Genomic DNA, 20,906 nt, shown 5'->3' on the forward strand with positions numbered 1-20,906 from the left:
ACTGCTTTACGTCCTATTAGGTATTAGCTCTTAAAAGTACAAAAGATTAGTGGCTTATCCCCAGACTTTTATGCAGTAAGATTTCAAGTTGTACGTCGAAATTGTGTTTCACAGGTGAGCTCATTGCTGGCACGAGATGACGAAAACTTCTCTTCGGGTGAGAACGAATTAATCTCAGACGATACTGAGTTAGAAGAACCACTCGAGAGGGGTGTGGAGGGAGCTTATGCACCGGATCCACGAGACACAGAACAGACTGATCAAGCCTATATTGAAATACTTGAATCAATCAAATTTGACTCAACCGAACTGGTGGTAAGTGCAGTACACAATAATGCCTGAGTTAGGTAGACCAGGAAAGAGTGCATCATGCGAAGATACTAAAACTTTTTGGATAGATTGATTTTTTAAGTGGTCATGATAAATTTTAGATCACTCCCGTTCTCGTAGTCCTAAGAAGGATCTAGAAGTTTAAAAAAATCTTGTGACCGAAAATTTCCTCACGTGGACACCTCATTTTGGGTCTATTTGCTCTCAACGAAAACTTTAAAGAAAAACAGAGGACTATGTATCAGCATCACCGAGAGACCAGGGAACCCGAGTTGGGAAATATCATGCGGGGAATCACTTCAGGAAAAGCGCCTTTGTAGGTTTTCAGGTTTTGATACGCTACTGGGCCAAGTCATGTGTACTTAAATGTTGTCTCTCATAGTCCATCGGTTCGTTCACTTACGTTAGACTACTGTGTTCGCCACATTATTTATAACCACTCACAACGCGAAGACCTGGAGAGGGTTCGAATCCTGACGTCTTGGTTCGGAATTCGTCGCGCTAACCACGAGGTCACTGCCTTTCCTACCATCTATCAGCTTAAAAATAGACACCGATTGTTGTGTTTTGTATTTATTTTTTCTTTTTTGTTGTCGATTCTTTTTATGGAGCAATTCTTATGAAAGCGGTTTTCTTTTCGTTTCAGGAATGCCATGCCTTCCGGTCGTGTGCTAATCAGCCCATATGTTCCAGGTAGATATTGGAAATATTTTCCTAATCGTGTATGAGACATTTAGCTTATTTTTTTTTTGACGTCTTCTTTTGGCAGATCTGGCAAAGTACGGGCTCTTATGCGAGAAGCAACCCAACTTAAGAATAACTTGCCGATCCACCCAAATTCTTCCATTCTTGTCCGGCAGGTTAGAATGATTCCCTCGTTTTTTTTCATTGCTTACTGTGGTGATTTAAGTCGGGTTTAGTTTCTTTTCAGTGTATTGTGAGGAGAAACCTTTTGTCTTAGGCGGGAACAAGTATTGAACTTAATTTAATGGGGAGTGAGCATGCTACCAGTGACACGCTCTATATGAATATGTATCCTGTTAATACTTTATGGCGCGTTCTCCGCCACCAGACTAACTTTACGCCTGGAAAAAACTTTTTTTTTTTTCAATGTAAAGCCTCCGCTCGCCTCCAATTGCTGAAGCATGTGGGTTGAGATTGTTATTCATTCTCGTTCTTGTCCTAGAATAGTTTTCTGGGTTATCTGCAAAAAACAAGGCTCGAATTTCAAATTCAACGTGAAAACGTAAGACGAAATGCCTCCTCTATGATGTGCCACTCCTATGGTCCAATTTAATTTGATTTTTAATAGAGTAAGTGTCTAGAAACCTATCATGGAAATTAGTGATTTTAGAATTGTAGTTGGTTTAGTATCCAGGCCTTTTCCTTTATATTTCCCGAAGGATGAAAACCGTATGGATTTTGTCCGCGCTCTCATCACCGGCACGGCAGATACACCTTACAGTCGAGGGTGCTTTGTTTTCGATATCTACTTTCCGTCATCATATCCTGTCGATCCCCCTCTGGTGAAAATCATTACAACTGGTAACGGTACAGTCAGGTGAGAGATTAAGATTTTTTCACTCACACTGTAGTTTTTAACTCTCAACATCTAAGTTACGATTTTTCCTTCTTTCTAGAAACTATTTCCTTTTATGTTAGTGAGCTGAAGTCTTGTTTTCATTGCAGGTTCAACCCGAATCTCTACGCAGATGGAAAGGTAATTGCGAACTATACTTTGCCAAGATTGTTCCATTTCGTGCAATTTTCGCATTTCTTTATGTTTTTTGTTTTTGTTTTATTCTTCGTTGTTGTTTACATCTTTAGGTTTGTTTAAGTTTGTTGGGAACTTGGCATGGTGGAGATGCAAGTGAGAAGTGGGATCCAAAGAAGTCTTCGCTTTACCAGGTTTGATTTTCGTTGAGTTTGAATTTATTGTTATTGTTGTTGTTGTTGTTGTTGTTGATTTTACGCACAAAGCTCCTTTGTCGTGTCCTTGATCTCTTGAAAGCACAGCGGGGATGTACAGGGACATTCTTGTTTTAACTGTTATCCTGGGGTTTACTTAATACTGAAAGAAAAATTGACGTCGGAAAGGGATTGTGGAGGAAGGTTGACTTCAAATATTTGCTTTACGCTTTAATATTTCCTAGCGTTTCACGGTATGGGGGAAGTGGAGAAGAGGGGAAGGGAACAGGTGTTAAGGTGGGAATTGAAATTGTGGTCTTCTGGTAAACGCCTCAGTGAAAGATTACTCACAACCAATTTTTCGATACCAGGTATGAAAGGTACAAAATTTGCTCCGCCTTTTCAATATTGTATTTCGGACTCCGATCAATAGTAAATGCGGACTTCGATAAAATGATAATTGACGCTGGGTAAAGAGGTAACCATCACTTGTTCATCTTTTATTAGCTAATACCACTGGTTTCGCTCCATCTTCGCAACCGGGGCCCTGGCTTAAAATAATTTGTTTTTTTTTTTAATACTTTGCTAGGTTTTGTTGTCAATTCAAGGCATGATGTTTACTCCTGATCCGTGTTTTAATGAGCCTGGTTACGAAGGCATCAAAGGAACCGACGAAGGAGACGTAAGTGAGAATCTTAACAGTTCTCTGGAACAACGGACTTGTTTTTTTGTTGACGCTGAAAAGCAAAGTCATTTATAAAAACCACACTTTTCAAGTTTGCAGAATAAAGTTTGCTCCAGTCTTTTATTCTCTGATTCATTGTTTGCTGTTGCCGTTCATGTACTCACACTGGTCTATGCTGATGATGAGGATGACGAAGCTGATGTTCGCATTCCAATCTAAGAATATATGTGGCTATAATTTACAAGCTCATTTCGATAAGGGATGTGTGTCTTGCATATCTTGTTCTTACATTAGGGAATTGCGCATCTGCGCAGTATTACTAGGAGATTGCGATGTTATCTGAACGAGAAGCTGCAAGCAGATTATTTCCGCTCAGATTTTCGATTCGTCAGTCACCACTACTTAAAACAAACACTATCGCATGTTACCCACGGGTTCAAACCATTCACTGTATTATTATCGAGTCGTTTCGATTCCATTTATCATCTGGTGTTAACTGTAATGTGTGATAGACTCAATAGACAAATATTTCACGCCCTGGACCCTAGAACAAGCGGTTTGAATGCGAGCCGAAACTGGTTCACTGTGTTGGGGAAGGTTTTTTACTCTTACGTTGTGTCTCACCACCACGGCTTTAATGAGATGTTAGGGTAAAGCTAATAATGTGTTTTCGTGCCACCTGCTATGCACAGGTATCCCATCCAAGAGGTGTAGCAATACTGTGGCCCTAGTGGGTCACTTACTTTATAAGTGATAACTGTAACCTTGGTTGACTTTGATTTTACTTGGTTCACTCCTCAGGCTCTGTGTAAAGAGTACAATGCAAGAATCAAACTTCACACGATACGTCACGCCATGGTCGGGCAGCTACGTGAACCAGCACCTGGTTAGTGTGCTTATTATAACTTACACGCTCTCTAGGAAACACGGCTACCGTGTATTATTCTAGCGAATTGAAGACTTCACATGGTTCTCATTGGTCATACGTGGAAGGAATATTTAATAATTACAAAGATAAATGCTTGAAGTGCATTTCTTACGATTAAGTGCAGTTTTACTAATAATTTGGCAATGACGCGTGTAACGTTTGCTATTTTGTGCATAACCCTCTACACCATATTATCAGTATGCATATTCTCCATAATATTCTCTACGTATTTTCTAAGGTGCTGACAAGGAGAATTTGTTTAACAATCAAGATTTTCTTTAGTTGAAGATCATTTCCTTTATTCTCATGACCTTGATGTTTGATTTAGGGGTTGTATTGTCAGGAGAAATTGGATGCTAGTCGCTCTATAGGGTCATCGGTTTAATCGGTAACAAAACTGTCTTGTCTCTCTCCCCAGGCTTTGAAGAAGCCATTCGCACTCACTTTCGTCTTCAAAAAGAGGCTGTCTTAAAGCAGTGTGCTGAATGGCTCACACAGTGTACTGATGCTGAGGAAGAGAGACGCATGCGCAAGGCCGTGGATACGTTAAAAAGCGAACTCGACAAGCTTTAGAGAAAAGAAGAGGGAAAGACAGGTGAATTCAAATGTTGACCATGTGAATCTCTCGGCTTCGCAAGATACTTAAAACTACGCGAAATAATCCAGGACTTGTTAAGTCTTTTTTTTTTCCGGGAAGGCGAACGCTCACGTAACACCTCAGTAGTGATCTACCTTTCCAGTGCAGCATGTTTTAGTTTTAAATTGTGACTTCCAATTTATTTATTGTGATGTCTGGTGTCCAGCATGGCCACGGTCGAGTACCCATCCCATCTCCACAGAAGCAGAGAAAGGGTGGGATTATGTCTTTATTTGCCGGAGTTAAATGAAATAGGCCATTTCCGAATTACCTTTTGCTTCATTTTTAAAACGAGACCTGGTACCCAACCATTCGTATGAAAATGGGTTTAACTTGCACATAAATGAAAACTTAAAATCGTATGAAAGGATTGGCACCAGGACTCGCTTTGAAAATGAGGCCAAAGAGTTAATTCGGAAATGGGCTATTGAGAACAAGAATCTGTAAGGCCTTTCCGCCCAGTTTTCCTTTAGCTTTGACCGAGATGTGACCATATTGTTTTGACAAGCTATGAACAATATTTTACTGTAAAAGCGCGGCGAAAATGAGATTATATTTTAAGGGTAAAAGGTTATATTCACAAAATGAACCGATTAATTAGCAATAAAAGAATTTTAGTGGAAACTAATTATGTTTTCTTGTCTTATTGTAAATCCCGAGAGGGGCGTATTCCAGTCGTTTTATTGTAGTAAGGAGGAGAGATAAAAGGAATAGAAAGATTCTTAAGTGCAAAGCCACAACAAACACCAATTAAAAGCTTATAGTAACCAGGAGAAACGCTTTCATAGCAGTATTATGTTTTTAAAGATCATTATGAAAGGTTCGTCCTCGGTTTCACTTTAAAACACTTTAAAGACTGTTAAACTGAAAAGTATAAAATGACAAATGGAGGAGTGGTGAAACTTTTGATCCAATCAGGCGTGATAAAGATGAGAATTTTTCAAACTCAATGGTGCATGAACAGAACCCTTTCGACCAAATTCCACGATTTCTTTATCCTTTGAGTTCCACAACGTTTGGAAAACTTGACCAAAAAGTACATGCAAGGGTTGAAAATCGCTCCTCTCGCTCGGAAATCTCAGCAGAGTAATTACAGGAGACGGGGCCTGAGGTTTTGGTCCTTATCGGAGAAAGCTAGAATATCTAACTAATTGCAGAATTGCAGATGTCACAGCGAAGGCAGTACATTCTCTTCATTTCTTTTAAGACCCTGGGTGTTGGTCCGTTCTAGGTCTTGAACCCTCGCCCAACCGCACGGCAGTCATGCGCTCTGCAACATAAGCTAACCAGGGGGCGGTTTTGTGTTGTTTTTGATCAAAAATCCTTTGCACTACTACCCTCCAGCGTCATTAAACAACCCCTATATATTTTCAATACTATGAAAATTTTTGATAATAAAAATTAACGGTAAAAAACTACGACGTTTCGAAGTCTGCATGACGCCATCTTCATCAACGCATAGAAGAACATAAAGCCTCTGTCATTGGCAAGCATCTGAGGGAGGCCCACGGTGTAGCGTCCGCTGGCCTGGGGAAAATGTTTTCCGTTCTCAAGAAATGCCGCGGGAAAATGGACTGCCTAATCCACGAAATGTTATTCATTCGCGAACAAAAACCAAAGTTAAACACGCAGTCTGACTCAATACGTGCAAAAGTATTTATTTAAACATATACTGCACGATCTGACACCAATAACAATGAACGCTCATTATTCTAATGAAGTTATCACATTTTATTTGTATATAATCTCTGAGCTACAATTTTACATCAGTTTTAACATTTTACTTGATAATGAGGTCATGCAGACTTCGAAACGTCGTAGTTTTTTACCGTTAATTTTTATTATCAAATGTATTTCTAAACATTCTCTCATATGAAAATTTTGCTATATTTTTTCTGTGTTGTTCGACTCCTACAGATGCTTGTTCTTAAATTCGTTTGTTCTCCGAATAACACTCTCAGTCATGGCACAATTGAAGCGGTAATTGTTAACAAAAATTTACTGCGTACCTTTCAAGTACTTCATGAACTGTCTGCCAGCCAAGAAAATAAAATATCAATCCTGAGCAGGGTATCCTTAAATCTCCTTGTCTGTATATCTTCCTAGCGCAGTTACACATTGCCGGAAACTTTCAAAAGAAGCCGGCTGGTGTCTCCCAGAATAGTTAGATTTAGCACCGCGAAAACGGCGCACGCTGAACGTCGGTTAGCCATTTGTCGTTTGCCGTTCTGTCCGCGATGTTCGTCTGTTTAAGCTTCCCGACTACACGGCAGAACAAATGTTCTCGGTCGCCATTCATTGCGACTAGAAATAATGGATACAAAGAAGTAATGTATTTTCCGCTTGAATTTGAACTCTATTAGCTTCACAAGCAGTTCATATAGAAGTAAGATGATAAACGAAGCTTAGCTATAAAAGCAAGCGATCAAAATGTAGAAGTAGTCGGTAAAAATGGGCTGCAAATACTCACGTTTCCGCGTTCCCTACAAACGGGAAAAATTTCCTCGAGTAGAAACGGCGGCTGGCAAACGGCAAACGCGGGAAATGTCAGGTCACATGACCCTCTGCCGTTCGCGGGAGAAAAAATACGCGGTGCTTAATCTCTCTAATGACTTGGCGTTGACCGGCAGACGTATGATACAATAACGAAAACTACCGAAATGATACATGTTTTGTTCAAAGGATACCTTGACTCCATCTCACTTCTTGATAAGAAGGTTGATCCCATTGAGACCCTCTCGGAACTGTACCTCGTCCTTAACACCAGTATTAGGACGCATACGAGTTGCATTTAAGATGGCTGAACACAGTTTTTGATACCTTTGTTTCTTTCACCATTTTCTCTAAAACCCTTAATCTCTCGCTCGCCAAAACTGGCAGCAAGCAAGTTCACAACACAAACTTTGTTTTTTTTTAATAGTTAAGCTGACGTATGTGCCGTTGCCATGGCGACATGAATAGGTATAAACAGGCAATTAAAATCGGTTTTGCTTCTTTGTAGAAAATCTTGTCATTAGATTTTCTTTATAACTTGCAAGCAACGAACTTGTCATGATACTCACAAGTTAACACCATTTTGCTGACAATTTAACAGAAAGATCGTTAATTATCCCCTGTTGAAGGTTCACTAGATTTTCTAGAATTTTCTTTGTTTAAAATAATTTATTTTTCAATGCTCCAGTTACTTATTTCCTAAAGTATTTTCGTGCCAAATTTCGTGAAATTCTAATGAGTGGTTCTCACGAAAAAATAGGCATATTTCCGAGAAAGCAATTTTCCATTCAATCGCATTTTTTTTACTTACTACGAATGGGCTGCATTTAACTGGGTTCTTTCGGTAACGACGAAAAAGCTGAGAATTGCTGGGTTCTTTGCGCCGTTAAGTTTTCTAACATATCTTTGTAATAAAAGATTAAAGCCCTAAATACACTGCGCCAACTATAGAGAAAAATAGCACAGATAGTGCGGGTACGTGTTGAGTAAATAAAATGACCGCTCTATTGACGGCCTGTTTGTTTTTTGCGCGCAATCCCTGCGCGCGCGCTGAATTGCATCAGCAAAAGCGCGCGCAAAAACTGTGTTCAGCCACCAAAGTTCCTCCTCCTCGATTCGATTGTGAGGGAAAGTCGTCAAAGTTTTTCCTTCCACTTTTCTTCATTGAATAAGATGTCAAAACATAACTTTAATAGACCTTTTATAAAAGTGTTCGTGTGCCTTAAAAAAGAAAAGTATATAGCAAAAAGCATTGTAAAAAAATTTTCCTGGAAGTGGCCCCCTAAGCTATGAATTACTACAAATGAGTCCATTCCCAGCCTTTCATTAATCCTTATCCGAGTTCAGTGGCTCACAGCCAGTTTGATTCTTTCTCGTAATACTCATGTATGACAAAAGCGCCTTTGAAAGATGTATTATTTAAATTTCCTTTACTTGACGACATACTTGCGTGAGTCACAATTTGCCTGGTTTGTTTGCTGAACTAATGATAAAAAAAAATGACTCTTAAAGTTTTTAACTTCTAAACTCTTATAAAGAGTACACTGTACGCTGTCTTGTTTCAGATTATTAAACTTATAATTCCAATAAGCTGTTGAAAGAAATGCTTTTCTATGTGTATCAATCCGAGTTGTCCTTCGCAGATGGCTTGCAATTAAATGGTTACGAGCTTTGCTAAGTCAGTTCACTCCACTTCAGGCTCTTGAGGTGCGGTAGGCACTGGCCAATTTTCAAAATCAAATGTCACGTTGTCGCCCATGAGCATAAAGGGTGCCCATTGAGAAACTTTGTCAAAGCCATTATGACGCATCCAGTTCCTGGCCATGTGGAGGGATTCACTGGCACTTTCGCCGCGGAACAAATGTTTGTAGAAACAAGCCATGAACTGCTCTGTGGCTATGTCATCCAGGGCCCATCGTGCCGCTAACACTGAGCGAGCACCGGATCCCAAGAACGCTCGGGCGATTCCAATCACTCCCTCGGTTCTAATCTGTCCACGAGCACTGTGGCTACAACTAAGTACCACTAGTTTAGCTCGTAGCCGAGTTTTTGAGATATCCGCCATCGTCAAAAGGTAATCTTCTTCTCGAGGAAAAGGAGGGAAAAGGATAGGGTGCTCCGGAGAAAGAGCAATCTCTCCTCTTTCGGCATCACCATGTGCAGCAATATGTATCAGGCTCACTGAATTTATCGCTTGGAGTACAGCATGCTTTGTCGCGGAATTTCCAATCAAGGGCGTTACGCCAAGAAGTCTTCCAATCATTTCTGCTTCCTTCCTTGCACACAGCGATGGTGTTATGGTTCTGCGCCGTCCCTTGTAAATTACAGCTCCAACCTCAGGGTCACCCACTATCAGCGCCCCTGTCTGACTGTGGTAGTCTGGAGGACTGTTTTGAACACACTTGAGAGTCGACAGAGAGGGAACCATCCGAATCCTGCATGTCTCTGATAAATACTTGCCTCCTTCGTCAGCTAAGGCTGCAAATGGCACTTGGTACATGCACGAGTCAGGGACAATAATGATTTCGGGCCGCTTCAGTAAACTGGCCACAGGAGCGATAATTATCTTGTAACACAAGTGAAGATTTGTTCTTAAATCCTCGGCATCATGGTCAAGCAGGACTGCGTGGTTGCGGAAGCTCTCTTTGAAAAACTCATCTAAATCAGGGACTAATCCGATCTTAACGTTTGCTTCAAGGCTCACTGTCTTTTTTGTAAAATGAATAGCGCCCGTTGCTTTGAGAATCCAAAACCGTACATCATTTTTACCAACCGAAATGTACAGGCATGCGCAGTCTGCTTCTCTTCTGATAATCTCTTGAATGCCACGCCAAGATTGTGGATTGCCTGAAATCTGCTCTTGAAGAGAGTATCGAGCGGCCATCAAGTCGGCTAGGCCTCTTGCCCGTCTCAGCTCTTCGACGTAAAGGGCGTCTTGTGCCTTTCCAAAGGAAGAAAGCAACCTACTGAACAACTCGTAGGGGAAGGCGCCGTGCTCCTCTAACAGGGATATTTGAAACTGATCATTGTCTTTAAGACAACCTCGCAAAGTGTCGAATTTTACGATACTTTGAAAAAGATACGAATAGGCCTCTTCAAGATGAGATTGTGACACCTTTAAGACCGATAGACTACAAAGGCATTGAAACTCGCTCAGTTTGTGTCCAATATCCCTGCTTAATAGGAGAGCCTTCTTGATGTATTCTTCGGCCATATCATAGTTACCGAGGGAATGGAAGCACAATCCTAAATTTAAGTAGTTGGCTACTGCTCCTTCTCTGTTACCCCTTTCTATGTGAATTGCAAGGGCTTTCTCTTGATATTCCTGCGCCTTGTCATATAAACTACGCCGATGCGCAATGATCCCGAGATTTCCGTAATCTGCTGCCTCTCTCATTTTATCACCGGTATCCACTCTTGTTACCATTGCCATCTTTAAATAGTCGTCAGCCTTTGCAAACTTGCCGAGCGAGAGAAACAGAGCTGATAGGTTTCCACAAACAATTGCCTCTCCGTTCCTGTCACCAATTTTTTTTTTGATACGTAAAGCTACTTCCATATACTCTTTAGCCTTGTCATATTGACCAAGCGATTGGAACAATGTTCCTAGGTTTCCGTAGGATGTTGCCTGTCCATTCCTGTCGCTAATTTCTATTCTGATAGCGAGTGCTTTCTCCTGATATTCTCGGGCCTTCTCATATTGGCCAAGCGATTGGAACAATGTTCCTAGGTTTCCGTAGCTTGTTGCTTCTCCATCCCTGTCGCCAAGTTGTATTTTGATAGCGAGTGCTTTCTCCTGATATTCTCGGGCCTTCTCATGTTGACCAAGCGATTGGAACAATGTTCCTAGGTTTCCGTAGCAAGTTGCTTCTCCATTCCTGTCGCTAATTTCTATTCTGATAGCGAGTGCTTTCTCCTGATATTCCCGGGCCTTGTCATATTGACCAAGCGATTGGAACAATGTTCCTAGGTTTCCGTAGCAACTTGCTTCTCCATTCCTGTCGCTAATTTCTATTCTGATAGCAAGTGCTTTCTCCTGATATTCTCGGGCTTTGTCATATTGACCAAGTGAGTGGAACAATGTTCCTAGGTTTCCGTAGCTTGTTGCTTCTCCATTCCTGTCGCCAACTTCTATTCTGATAGCGAGTGCTTTTTCCTGATATTCTCTGGCCTTGTCATATTGACCAAGCGATTGGAACAGTGTTCCTAGGTTTCCGTAGCAAGTTGCGTCTCCATTCCTGTCGCCAATTTCTATTGTGATAGCGAGTGCTTTCTCCTGATATTCCCGGGCCTTGTCATATTGACCAAGCGATTGGAACAATGTTCCTAGGTTTCCGTAGCTTGTCGCTTCTCCATCCCTGTCGCTAAGTTGTATTTTGATAGCGAGTGCTTTCTCCTGATATTCTCGGGCCTTGTCATATTGACCAAGCGATTGGAACAATGTTCCTAGGTTTCCGTAGGAACTTGCTTCTCCATTCCTGTCGCTAATTTCTATTCTGATAGCGAGGGCTTTCTCCTGATATTCTCGGGCTTTGTCATATTGACCAAGTGAGTGGAACAATGTTCCTAGGTTTCCGTAGCTTGTTGCTTCTCCATTCCTGTCGCCAACTTCTATTCTGATAGCGAGTGCTTTCTCCTGATATTCTCTGGCCTTGTAATATTGACCAAGCGATTGGAACAATGTTCCTAGGTTTCCGTAGGAAGTTGCGTCTCCATTCCTGTCGCCAATTTCTATTGTGATAGTGAGTGCTTTCTTCTGATATTCCCGGGCCTTGTCATATTGACCAAGCGATTGGAACAATGTTCCTAGGTTTCCGTAGCTTGTCGCTTCTCCATCCCTGTCGCCAAGTTGTATTTTGATAGCGAGTGCTTTCTCCTGATATTCTCGGGCCTTGTCATATTGACCAAGCGATTGAAACAATGTTCCTAGGTTTCCGTAGCAACTTGCTTCTCCATTCCTGTCGCTAATTTCTATTCTGATAGCGAGTGCTTTCTCCTGATATTCTCGGGCTTTGTCATACTGACCAAGTGAGTGGAACAATGTTCCTAGGTTTCCGTAGCTTGTTGCTTCTCCATTCCTGTCGCCAACTTCTATTCTGATAGCGAGTGCTTTCTCCTGATATTCTCTGGCCTTGTCATATTGACCAAGCGATCGGAACAATGTTCCTAGGTTTCCGTAGCTTGTTGCTACTCCATCCTCGTCCCCAAGTTGTGCTTTGATAGCGAGTGCTTTCTCCTGATATTCTCGGGCCTTCTCATATTGGCCAAGCGATTGGAACAATGTTCCTAGGTTTCCGTAGCCTGTTGCTTCTCCATTCCTGTCGCCAATTTCTATCTCGATAGCGAGTGCTTTCTCCTGATATTCTTGGGCCTTGTCATATTGACCAAGCGATTGGAACAATGTTCCTAGGTTTGCGTAGCTTGTAGCTTCTCCATTCCTGTCGCCAACTTCTATTCTGATAGCGAGTGCTTTCTCCTGATATTCTCTGGCCTTGTCATATTGACCAAGCGATTGGAACAATGTTCCTAGGTTTCCGTAGCAAGTTGCATCTCCATTCCTGTCGCCAATTTCTATTGTGATAGCGAGTGCTTTCTCCTGATATTCCCGGGCCTTGTCATATTGACCAAGCGATTGGAATAATGTTCCTAAGTTTCCGTAGCTTGTCGCTTCTCCATCCCTGTCGCCAAGTTGTATTTTGATAGCGAGTGCTTTCTCCTGATATTCTCGGGCCTTTTCATATTGACCAAGCGATTGGAACAATGTTCCTAGGTTTCCGTAGCAAGTTGCTTCTCCATTCCTGTCGCTAATTTCTATTCTGATAGCGAGTGCTTTCTCCTGATATTCTCGGGCTTTGTCATACTGACCAAGTGAGTGGAACAATGTTCCTAGGTTTCCGTAGCTTGTTGCTTCTCCATTCCTGTCGCCAACTTCTATTCTGATAGCGAGTGCTTTCTCCTGATATTCTCTGGCCTTGTCATATTGACCAAGCGATCGGAACAATGTTCCTAGGTTTCCGTAGCTTGTTGCTACTCCATCCTCGTCCCCAAGTTGTACTTTGATAGCGAGTGCTTTCTCCTGATACTCTCGGGCCTTCTCATATTGGCCAAGCGATTGGAACAATGTTCCTAGGTTTCCGTAGCTTGTTGCTTCTCCATTCCTGTCGCCAATTTCTATCTCGATAGCGAGTGCTTTCTCCTGATATTCTTGGGCCTTGTCATATTGACCAAGCGATTGGAACAATGTTCCTAGGTTTCCGTAGCTTGTTGCTTCTCCATTCCTGTCGCCAACTTCTATTCTGATAGCGAGTGCTTTCTCCTGATATTCTCTGGCCTTGTCATATTGACCAAGCGATTGGAACAATGTTCCTAGGTTTCCGTAGCAAGTTGCTTCTCCATTCCTGTCGCCGAGTTGTATTTTGATAGCGAGTGCTTTCTGCTGGTATTCTCGGGCCTTGTCATATTGACCAAGCGATTGGAACAATGTTCCTAGATTTCCATAGGATGTTGCTTCTGCATTCTTGTCGCCAATTTCTATTGTGACAGCGAGTGCTTTCTCCTGATATTCTCGGGCCTTGTCATATTGACCAAGCGATTGGAACAATGTTCCCAGGTTTCCGTAGCTTGTCGCTTCTCCATCCCTGTCGCCAAGTTGTATTTTGATAGCGAGTGCTTTCACCTGGTATTCTCGGGCCTTGTCATATTGACCAATCGAATAGAACAATTTTGTTAGGCTTGTGTAACATCGTGCCTCGCCTGGTATGTTGCCAATTGTTTTCATGATCTTGGTTGCTGACTCATAAAATTTTCTGGCTTCCATGAACTTGTTTTGAACCCGAAGTGTTTTTGCCAGTATCAAGTTAAGCCATCCTTGTAGGAAGGTTTCATGAGAGTCTTGGTTTAGGAGGAGTTCCCTGAGGTATTCTTCGGTATTTGCGTAATCCTTTACAGAATCATAAGCATGGAATATTGTCATGTAGATTGCTTCGAACATACTATTTGCCAGTGAACTGTTGATAATCAAAGCTTTGTTGTTTAAAACAATCAAGCATTCCTTGATTAACTCGATGGCTTGCGACGTACGACTTGTGTTGCGAAGGAAGCCGGCGACCACTGAACCTATCCAGATGACTTTTGTGGTGGCTTCTTCTGTGTTGTTCATCTTGACTTTACCGTCTGTTGTTGAAGAACAGAACAAGTTTTATTTGACCAGTTGACTTACGACTAGTTTACAGTAATGTAAGAAGGAGTGAAGCCTTCCACAGACCCGGCCTACTGAGATGGTCCCCTATATTTTTTCACATGAAGCGTTATAGAGCGATTTTTTTTTTTTGAGAATCGTGATTTGATTTTTTTTCGTGAATCGTGATTAAAGATGAAAAGATCTTTTCGTGTTCACGTGAGTGAATTCTTTTATCTAAACGTAACCCGTGAATAAAAAACGTGATTCGTGATCCCATTTGTTTAGTTTGATGAATTTCCAGCTATTTTATTGTTTTGATGATGTACGTATTGTTCTCAAACGGCTACGGATTGGTTTTGACCAGGGTTTTGAGTGTGCATGGACTTCATATGGATCGATAAAAGTCATAAGTGGTTCTTGAACAAATAAGATTACAAATTACGTCCTCTTTTGTCGCGTAAGATTAGTCAAGACTAGAATAAGTAGCATATTAATTCGTGACTTTGGTTTTTCATTTCTATGGGAAACGTGATCGTCTCGAATTTCGCATGAACGTGAAAGAATTTTGAATATTATTGGTCATGCTTGGAAAGGCCAAATATTTTTATGTGATTGAGTTTAACAAAGGGTATAGGGGACCCTCTACTGAACTCTCAAGCTAGGGAGCTCCTGATGCATCTCATCTTTCTGCTAATTCTAAAGTGCCCACCCCATATCTTAAATAATGATCACTTTCCTTTGCCACAAATTCACGTCTTTACAAATGTTAATCTAAACATTTGAAAATGGGAAAGTAGGTTTCCTTTGAACTTCTTCCTAAAAATATCTCTTTGATTGAGGTTTTGACGTGTTGGAAGGATGTTTCATATTTAACTGCCTATGTTTTAGGGCCCTGTATTCCATGGAGTGTTGATTAGAATTTCTTTATATATCTCATTCAATGGAAGTGTTCATTGTTTCTTTTCAAAAAGGCGGGAATGATGAGATTTCAAAATCTCGTTAATATTGTTATCATATCATGGGTGACAAATTACTCCTTAATTTTGGCGCGAAATTTCAGCGTTAATTTTTAATTTCACATGTGAAATTACAAAATTGCCATGGTAACATCTTTTGTATCTCGATCAGAGCCAAGATGAAGTCGAGATTTAAGACGGTAACTCTTGAAGAAATTACGAAATTAAAAGAAGCAGCCGAAAATTATTAACAGGCACGAAGAATTCGAAAGGTATTTTTTGTGAAGAAACTCAGAAAAATACGAACTTTAACAATAATGTATGCATTAAACGAAAACTATATTCTTTTTCATGTTCTCGGTTTTCGATAGAATAAACCAGTAAAAACAATTACGGTTGTGAACGTAATTTGTCACCCACGATATTAAAAGGTAATCAAATGGTTTTCTCGTGAAATTATTTCCTAATTTCACTCGTCGCCATTTGATTACACAGACTAATTTTCCTTTCTAGCTTTCTTATGTTGGTTGAATTTCTGAAACAGCCTCGTCGGTATTGATGCAACTTACATTTTGAAGTTAGTAATTTTCCTTGTTTATTTCGATGAAGGCAAAGGAACTTATAGAAGATCTTACAGCAAAGGTCGACCTTTTCCTGGAAAAACGAAAAAAAAATTTATGGAAAAGACTAAGTCCAAAATTCATCAAGATTATTATTCTACTTGATTCTTGTCACGCCATCGAGCCGAAAGTAAACAGGCTGAATTATTATTGACATAACTTATAACAACCTAGCAAAGTCTTTCTTTAGTTTTGGAGTCGATTACTTTTCGATGAAAATATATTCGCCCAAATTTCAGATAAAAATTGATGGAAAAGTAGGGATTACTGCAGTTTCCGACAATTCGTTCGCTGAAATCAGAGCAGACTGAGGCACTAGAAGCTCTTATTGTTGGCAAAGAAGTTCTCACAACTTTGCCAACCGACTTCGGAAAGAGCCTCATATATCAGGCGTTTTGTTTCGCAAAAATTTCTACAGCGTGTGTTTTTGTAATTCCACCGCTTAACAACATTATGGTGGAAGAAGTTGGCAAACTCAACGAACTTGGCCTTCTATTAGTTCTAACATGAATTTTTTTCACTTTTTTTTTTCGACTCGCGCGACGGACTTCGCGCCGAAAAGGAGGGACTACTCGTAGTCTAGTTCGCCATTAAAAATGATAAGTTACTCACTGCGTACCGGCAAAGAACTATTCGATGGCTCAAGGGACAATATAACACTCGATACTATCATTTTAATACATCCAAGATAACTTCCTCAGTTCCCCTTATGATATTTAGGAATTGCCGATTTTCACTGTCGTTCCATCATCAACACCATTCAACAAATAAGGTCAAGAATCAAAGACATAAAAGAAGGTAAATATTCAAATAGCCGCGCAAACAGTCTTTGCAACGTTTCATGCGGGAGATATTCAAAGAAATGTTTTACTCAAATTTATGAGACGCGATCTTTGTGTCTCTCTGAGGGGCACAAATATAGCTTCAGTTAACCTATATGGGAGTACCTATCATCATACAAGGACTGTTCAGATTGCGAAATCTCACTTTTATTGACCTACGTGACAGCATTCTCGGCTATGGTTAGCCAAATGTTGCAAAATTCAACAACTTGCATATTTATATTCAACAACTAATATTTATGCTCAACAAAATACATTTTTATTCAACAGTTTACGGTTATATTCAACATTTTATATTGATGTTCAACGACACGCATTTTCTGTTCATATTCAACCAAAATTATTTTCATTCAACAACAATATTTATTCAACTTCAATAGCTATATTTATTTTACTCAACAAAATTAATTGTTCAACTTCAATCCAAACTTTTTACCCAACAAAAATGATTATTCAACTTCTACCATGCATAGTCATAATAGAAGGTATGTCATTTAATAACTAAGTGGTTGAAAGTTCCCGGACATTCAAAATATCGTCATTCAACAAAATTCCCCGCCCCTACCCCCGGAACTACCCCCGAACATGAAACCCATTCCCTTCCAATACGAAGATTATGGACTGGAACCCGATCATTCAATTTGCGCCAAAAATCAAAATGGCAGCCATAACTCTGGACGAAGATTCATTCTTCAATTGCTTTGAGGATGTTACAAGCTTGTTAAATGTTTGTGAATAGGGAGAAAACAGTATTTCTCGACCATTCTATTCGGGCATTGCTGATAATATATCATTTTATTTCAGATGTCTACCAAAGGGAAAATAATCCAATCAATGGTCATGTATGAGGTAATTTCAAAACGTAAAAGGGCTTTGGATCAGTTGAGTAAAGGATTGATTACCCTTGGTGTTCTTTATGAGATGTCAAAGCACCCACATTTATTTGAGAGTGTGTTCACCTTTAAACCTGTCGAGCTGACACCAGCGATAGTTTGAGAGTATCTCAAATATCCAGATGAATTAAGTGACCAAATTAAGCACCAGATATACTGCTAAGTGAGTACAGTTTGGAGTATTCCTTAACCCCAGTTCTGTCAATTTTCGGCACCAACTGTGGAACAAAACCCTTAAATTTCCAGCAACCTTAGTCAACTCTCCTTTGCACTCGTTTACAATCAGTAGCACGTTTTCGACAAATTTTGCCGCTGATTCTAAGCAATTGATCACCCTCTCTATAGTTGGTCGGGAAATACTGTCTTCTCCCTCAATATTAGTTGTTGAATATAAATATGAAAGTTGTTGAATTTTGCAACATTTGGCGAACCATACCGGCTGCCATTTTCATACCGTGTCACGCAATAGCTTAGAAATTCAACCTTGCTTTTTAACACAGGACGGAACACCCTATCTGACTGAAAATTTTTAAAAAGGCAAATCTTCAAATGTTCTTATACCTAACTAAACAAATATCTCAAAAGGATAGATAATTCCTTATTTAAAAACCAAGACTAGCATCGGAGGTCACGTTGATAACTGGCGAAAAGTTTCATTTTTTGACAAGTCTTTTCCTTTCGGAGTAAAACGTCAAACCTCTTGCATTCCGTAATATTTCTAATTCTAGATTTTATAGCGTCAGGCAAAACCCAAGGAATTCGCAAGGTGCAATCTTCCTTTGAGTGTTAGAGACATATTTTAAGTTTCAAATCAAACCCAGTTCTGTTGTATTTGTTATAACGGCCCGTACATCACGTATCAGTTTAGAATAAAAAGTAACTAATTCCGTAAACTATTGCCTGATAAATATCAGTTCCTTTATTTGCTGTTTATATTAAATACCTTTGATTTAACCGCCTCCCGGTTAGCTCAATGGATAGAGCGCTGGACTGTTGTGCGGGAGGTCGAGGGTTCGAGCCCCGGCCGGACCAACACTCAGGGTCTTAAAATAATTGAGAAGAATTTGCTACCTTTCTATAACATCAAGAAATGGTTAGATATTCTAGTCTTCTCTGATAGGGACGAATAAATGGAGGTCCCGTCTCCTGCAGGGTTGGGGTAGGAGACGTTAATTTCCCACACACGAGATTACTGTGTGATGGATGTCCTCCCCTGGGGTGGGATGGGTGGGATATAGGGCGCACTTAATTTGGAGCCTCGCTCTGTTGTGCGACCCTCACCACACTCTGGTGAAAGTGATTAAATTACAGTTTTCATTTTTCCTTCAAGCTATCACAAATCATGGGCAACAACAGTGCCACCAACTTAGACTACTTCAGTGGGAGAGAGGAGGGAGGGGAGTTAGAGGATCTCCAGATGCTTGTAAACAGCTCCCCCACAAATTATGATAGTAAAACATATATATCCCGGTTTGTTCCTGAATCCTTGTGAGACGCTGGTATGAAACTTCACCCCTCCCACACTTAAGAAAAAATCCACTCGCCCCAATTATCTGAAAAGTGAAAGTTCCGGCAAAATCCAAGTGATGAGGAGTACCTGACGTAAAACGGAAACATTACTCGTTCTTTGAAGGAAGTTCAGATGAGATTCAGGAAAAAATTCCAGAGAAAAACATGACTTCTGTAGAGCGCCAGACTGTTGTGCGGAAGGTCGAGCCGGTTCGAGTCCCGGCCGGACCAACACTCAAGGTCTTAAAATAACCAAGGAGAACGTGCTACCTTTCTATAATATCAAGAAATGGATAGACATTCTAGTCTTCTCGGATAAGGACGAATAAACCGTAGGTCCCGTCTCCTGCATCTATTTTAGTTAATTTTTAGTTAATTTGGTTATTACACCACTCGGGCAGTCAGAGGGCCAATAACTAAAATCAACCAATCAAAATGCTCTATTGCCGGTCAATATTCTCTCAGTATTGGACCGGGCACTGTCCCGAATGGTCCCGAATGATACCGCACTTGTGTCCCTTCGAACTTCAGTCGTATAATAAATCTCTTATTAACCAAGCTTGCTCGGCACCGCACTGGAAGAATATCGGCCCTTGGTCTTTTTTGTACGGACCGAGCGCAGCGAGGTCCGTACTGTCAAGAGCTCGAACCGATATTCTCCCAATACGGCCCTCGCGCTTGGTTAATAAGATATATTTATCAACTTTGTTGTCACGCAAATTGCACCAAATGGAAAATGAAAAACTCATGATTAGTTAGTCATCGCGCACATATAGCTTACCGTTTCAAGACAAGCCTTAATATTACTGTAACAAGTCTTGACTGTAATTTTGTGATCAAAATCCAGCGGTTCTTGCCAAACGACGAATACTTAGACTAGACGTTGCCTGTAAAAGAGAAGTAAATTGTTTCAGTTTTGCATACTCAAATCCATCAAAGGCGAAAAAAGTTACGTTAAACGGGCTTAAAGACAAGTATGACTATTAATTTACAGTGGAACAGATTCAGCGTAAAAGATAGATAATCGGCACATTTCATGCCCACCTGATATATTGACTGACGCGTGACACCTCGTTCAAACAACCTATCGCTATTAAATCAAGGGTTTTCAGGCGCGTAGTGTCCTCGACGCATATACGCACGTGCGTACTTGAAGTGACCAGAAAAATTTGAAAACAATGTTGTGTTTGCGCCAAGTTTGCTGAAAGTAAGGGCAAGACGCTTTGTTCTTTGCTTGTATTCACACAACTATTTCAAACAAGAAATAAAGAACGCAGAATTTTTCGCTCAGTTTACGTAGGTTTCTAGATCATATGTACTTGTGCGTACTTGAAAAAATGACCACGCTACGCGCCTGGTTTTCAATGGGAAAAATTTAATCTGTCGGTTTCAAATATTTCAGTTATTTTCCACATCTTATTAATATTTTTTTCTAGCTGCCAATCACTCACTATACATTTCATTTCTCTATATAATTATTTAATGGTGTTTCTTGAAGGTCACACCTTCCAAAGAGTACGACATTGATCAACTCCAACCGTTTTTCTTATCTATCAACTTTGTTGTTTCGCAAATTGCACCAAATGGAAAAGGAAAAACTCATGATGAGTTAGTCATGGCGCTCATATAGCCTACCGTTTCAAGACAGAAGTCCCAGTAGTACTGTAACAAGTCTTGACTTTAATTTTGTGATCATGAAAATCCAGGGGTTCTTGCAAAACAACGAATACTGACACCAGACGTTCCCTGCAAGAGAGAAGTAATTTTTTTCAGTTTTACATGCTCAAATTCATCAACAGCAAAAAAAGTTACTTTAAGCGGGCTTGAAGACAAGTATGACTATTAAATTCAAAGTCGAACAGATTTAGCGTAAGAGATAGATAACCGGCACATTTTATTGGCTGTTTAACATGACTGACGTATGA

The 20,906-nt window shown here is 40.4% G+C and overlaps 2 protein-coding genes across 4 annotated transcripts in view; one reads left to right on the forward strand and one right to left on the reverse strand.

Moving 5' to 3' along the window:
• The window catches only part of LOC111336288 (uncharacterized), a 31,060-nt gene extending 25,944 nt beyond the window's left edge, over positions 1–5,116 (forward strand). For both annotated transcript variants that reach the window (XM_022942347.2, XM_022942348.2), the window contains 9 exons: positions 115–315; positions 977–1,023; positions 1,100–1,190; positions 1,734–1,891; positions 2,020–2,050; positions 2,158–2,238; positions 2,828–2,920; positions 3,725–3,809; positions 4,270–5,116. In XM_022942347.2, coding sequence (XP_022798082.2) covers positions 115–315; positions 977–1,023; positions 1,100–1,190; positions 1,734–1,891; positions 2,020–2,050; positions 2,158–2,238; positions 2,828–2,920; positions 3,725–3,809; positions 4,270–4,424 — 942 coding nt within the window. In that variant the 3' untranslated portion in view covers positions 4,425–5,116. The remainder of the gene's footprint in view (positions 1–114; positions 316–976; positions 1,024–1,099; positions 1,191–1,733; positions 1,892–2,019; positions 2,051–2,157; positions 2,239–2,827; positions 2,921–3,724; positions 3,810–4,269) is intronic.
• Positions 5,117–8,150: 3,034 nt separating this feature from the next.
• LOC148734725 (uncharacterized) overlaps positions 8,151–20,906 on the reverse strand; it is a 14,212-nt gene continuing 1,456 nt past the window's right edge. The window contains exons 3-5 of one of the 2 annotated variants that reach the window (XM_088751614.1): positions 20,617–20,727; positions 19,763–19,868; positions 8,151–14,154 (exon numbers count right to left, since the gene is read on the reverse strand). In XM_088751614.1, coding sequence (XP_088607740.1) covers positions 8,666–14,140 — 5,475 coding nt within the window. In that variant the 5' untranslated portion in view covers positions 14,141–14,154; positions 19,763–19,868; positions 20,617–20,727 and the 3' untranslated portion in view covers positions 8,151–8,665. Of the gene's footprint in view, positions 14,155–18,061; positions 19,070–19,762; positions 19,869–20,616; positions 20,728–20,906 lie in introns of those variants that run through there. The other variant, XR_015998277.1, reaches the window with a different exon arrangement.

The sequence above is a fragment of the Stylophora pistillata genome, chromosome 3, assembly GCF_964205215.1.
Source record: "Stylophora pistillata chromosome 3, jaStyPist1.2, whole genome shotgun sequence".
Lineage (NCBI taxonomy): Eukaryota > Metazoa > Cnidaria > Anthozoa > Scleractinia > Pocilloporidae > Stylophora > Stylophora pistillata.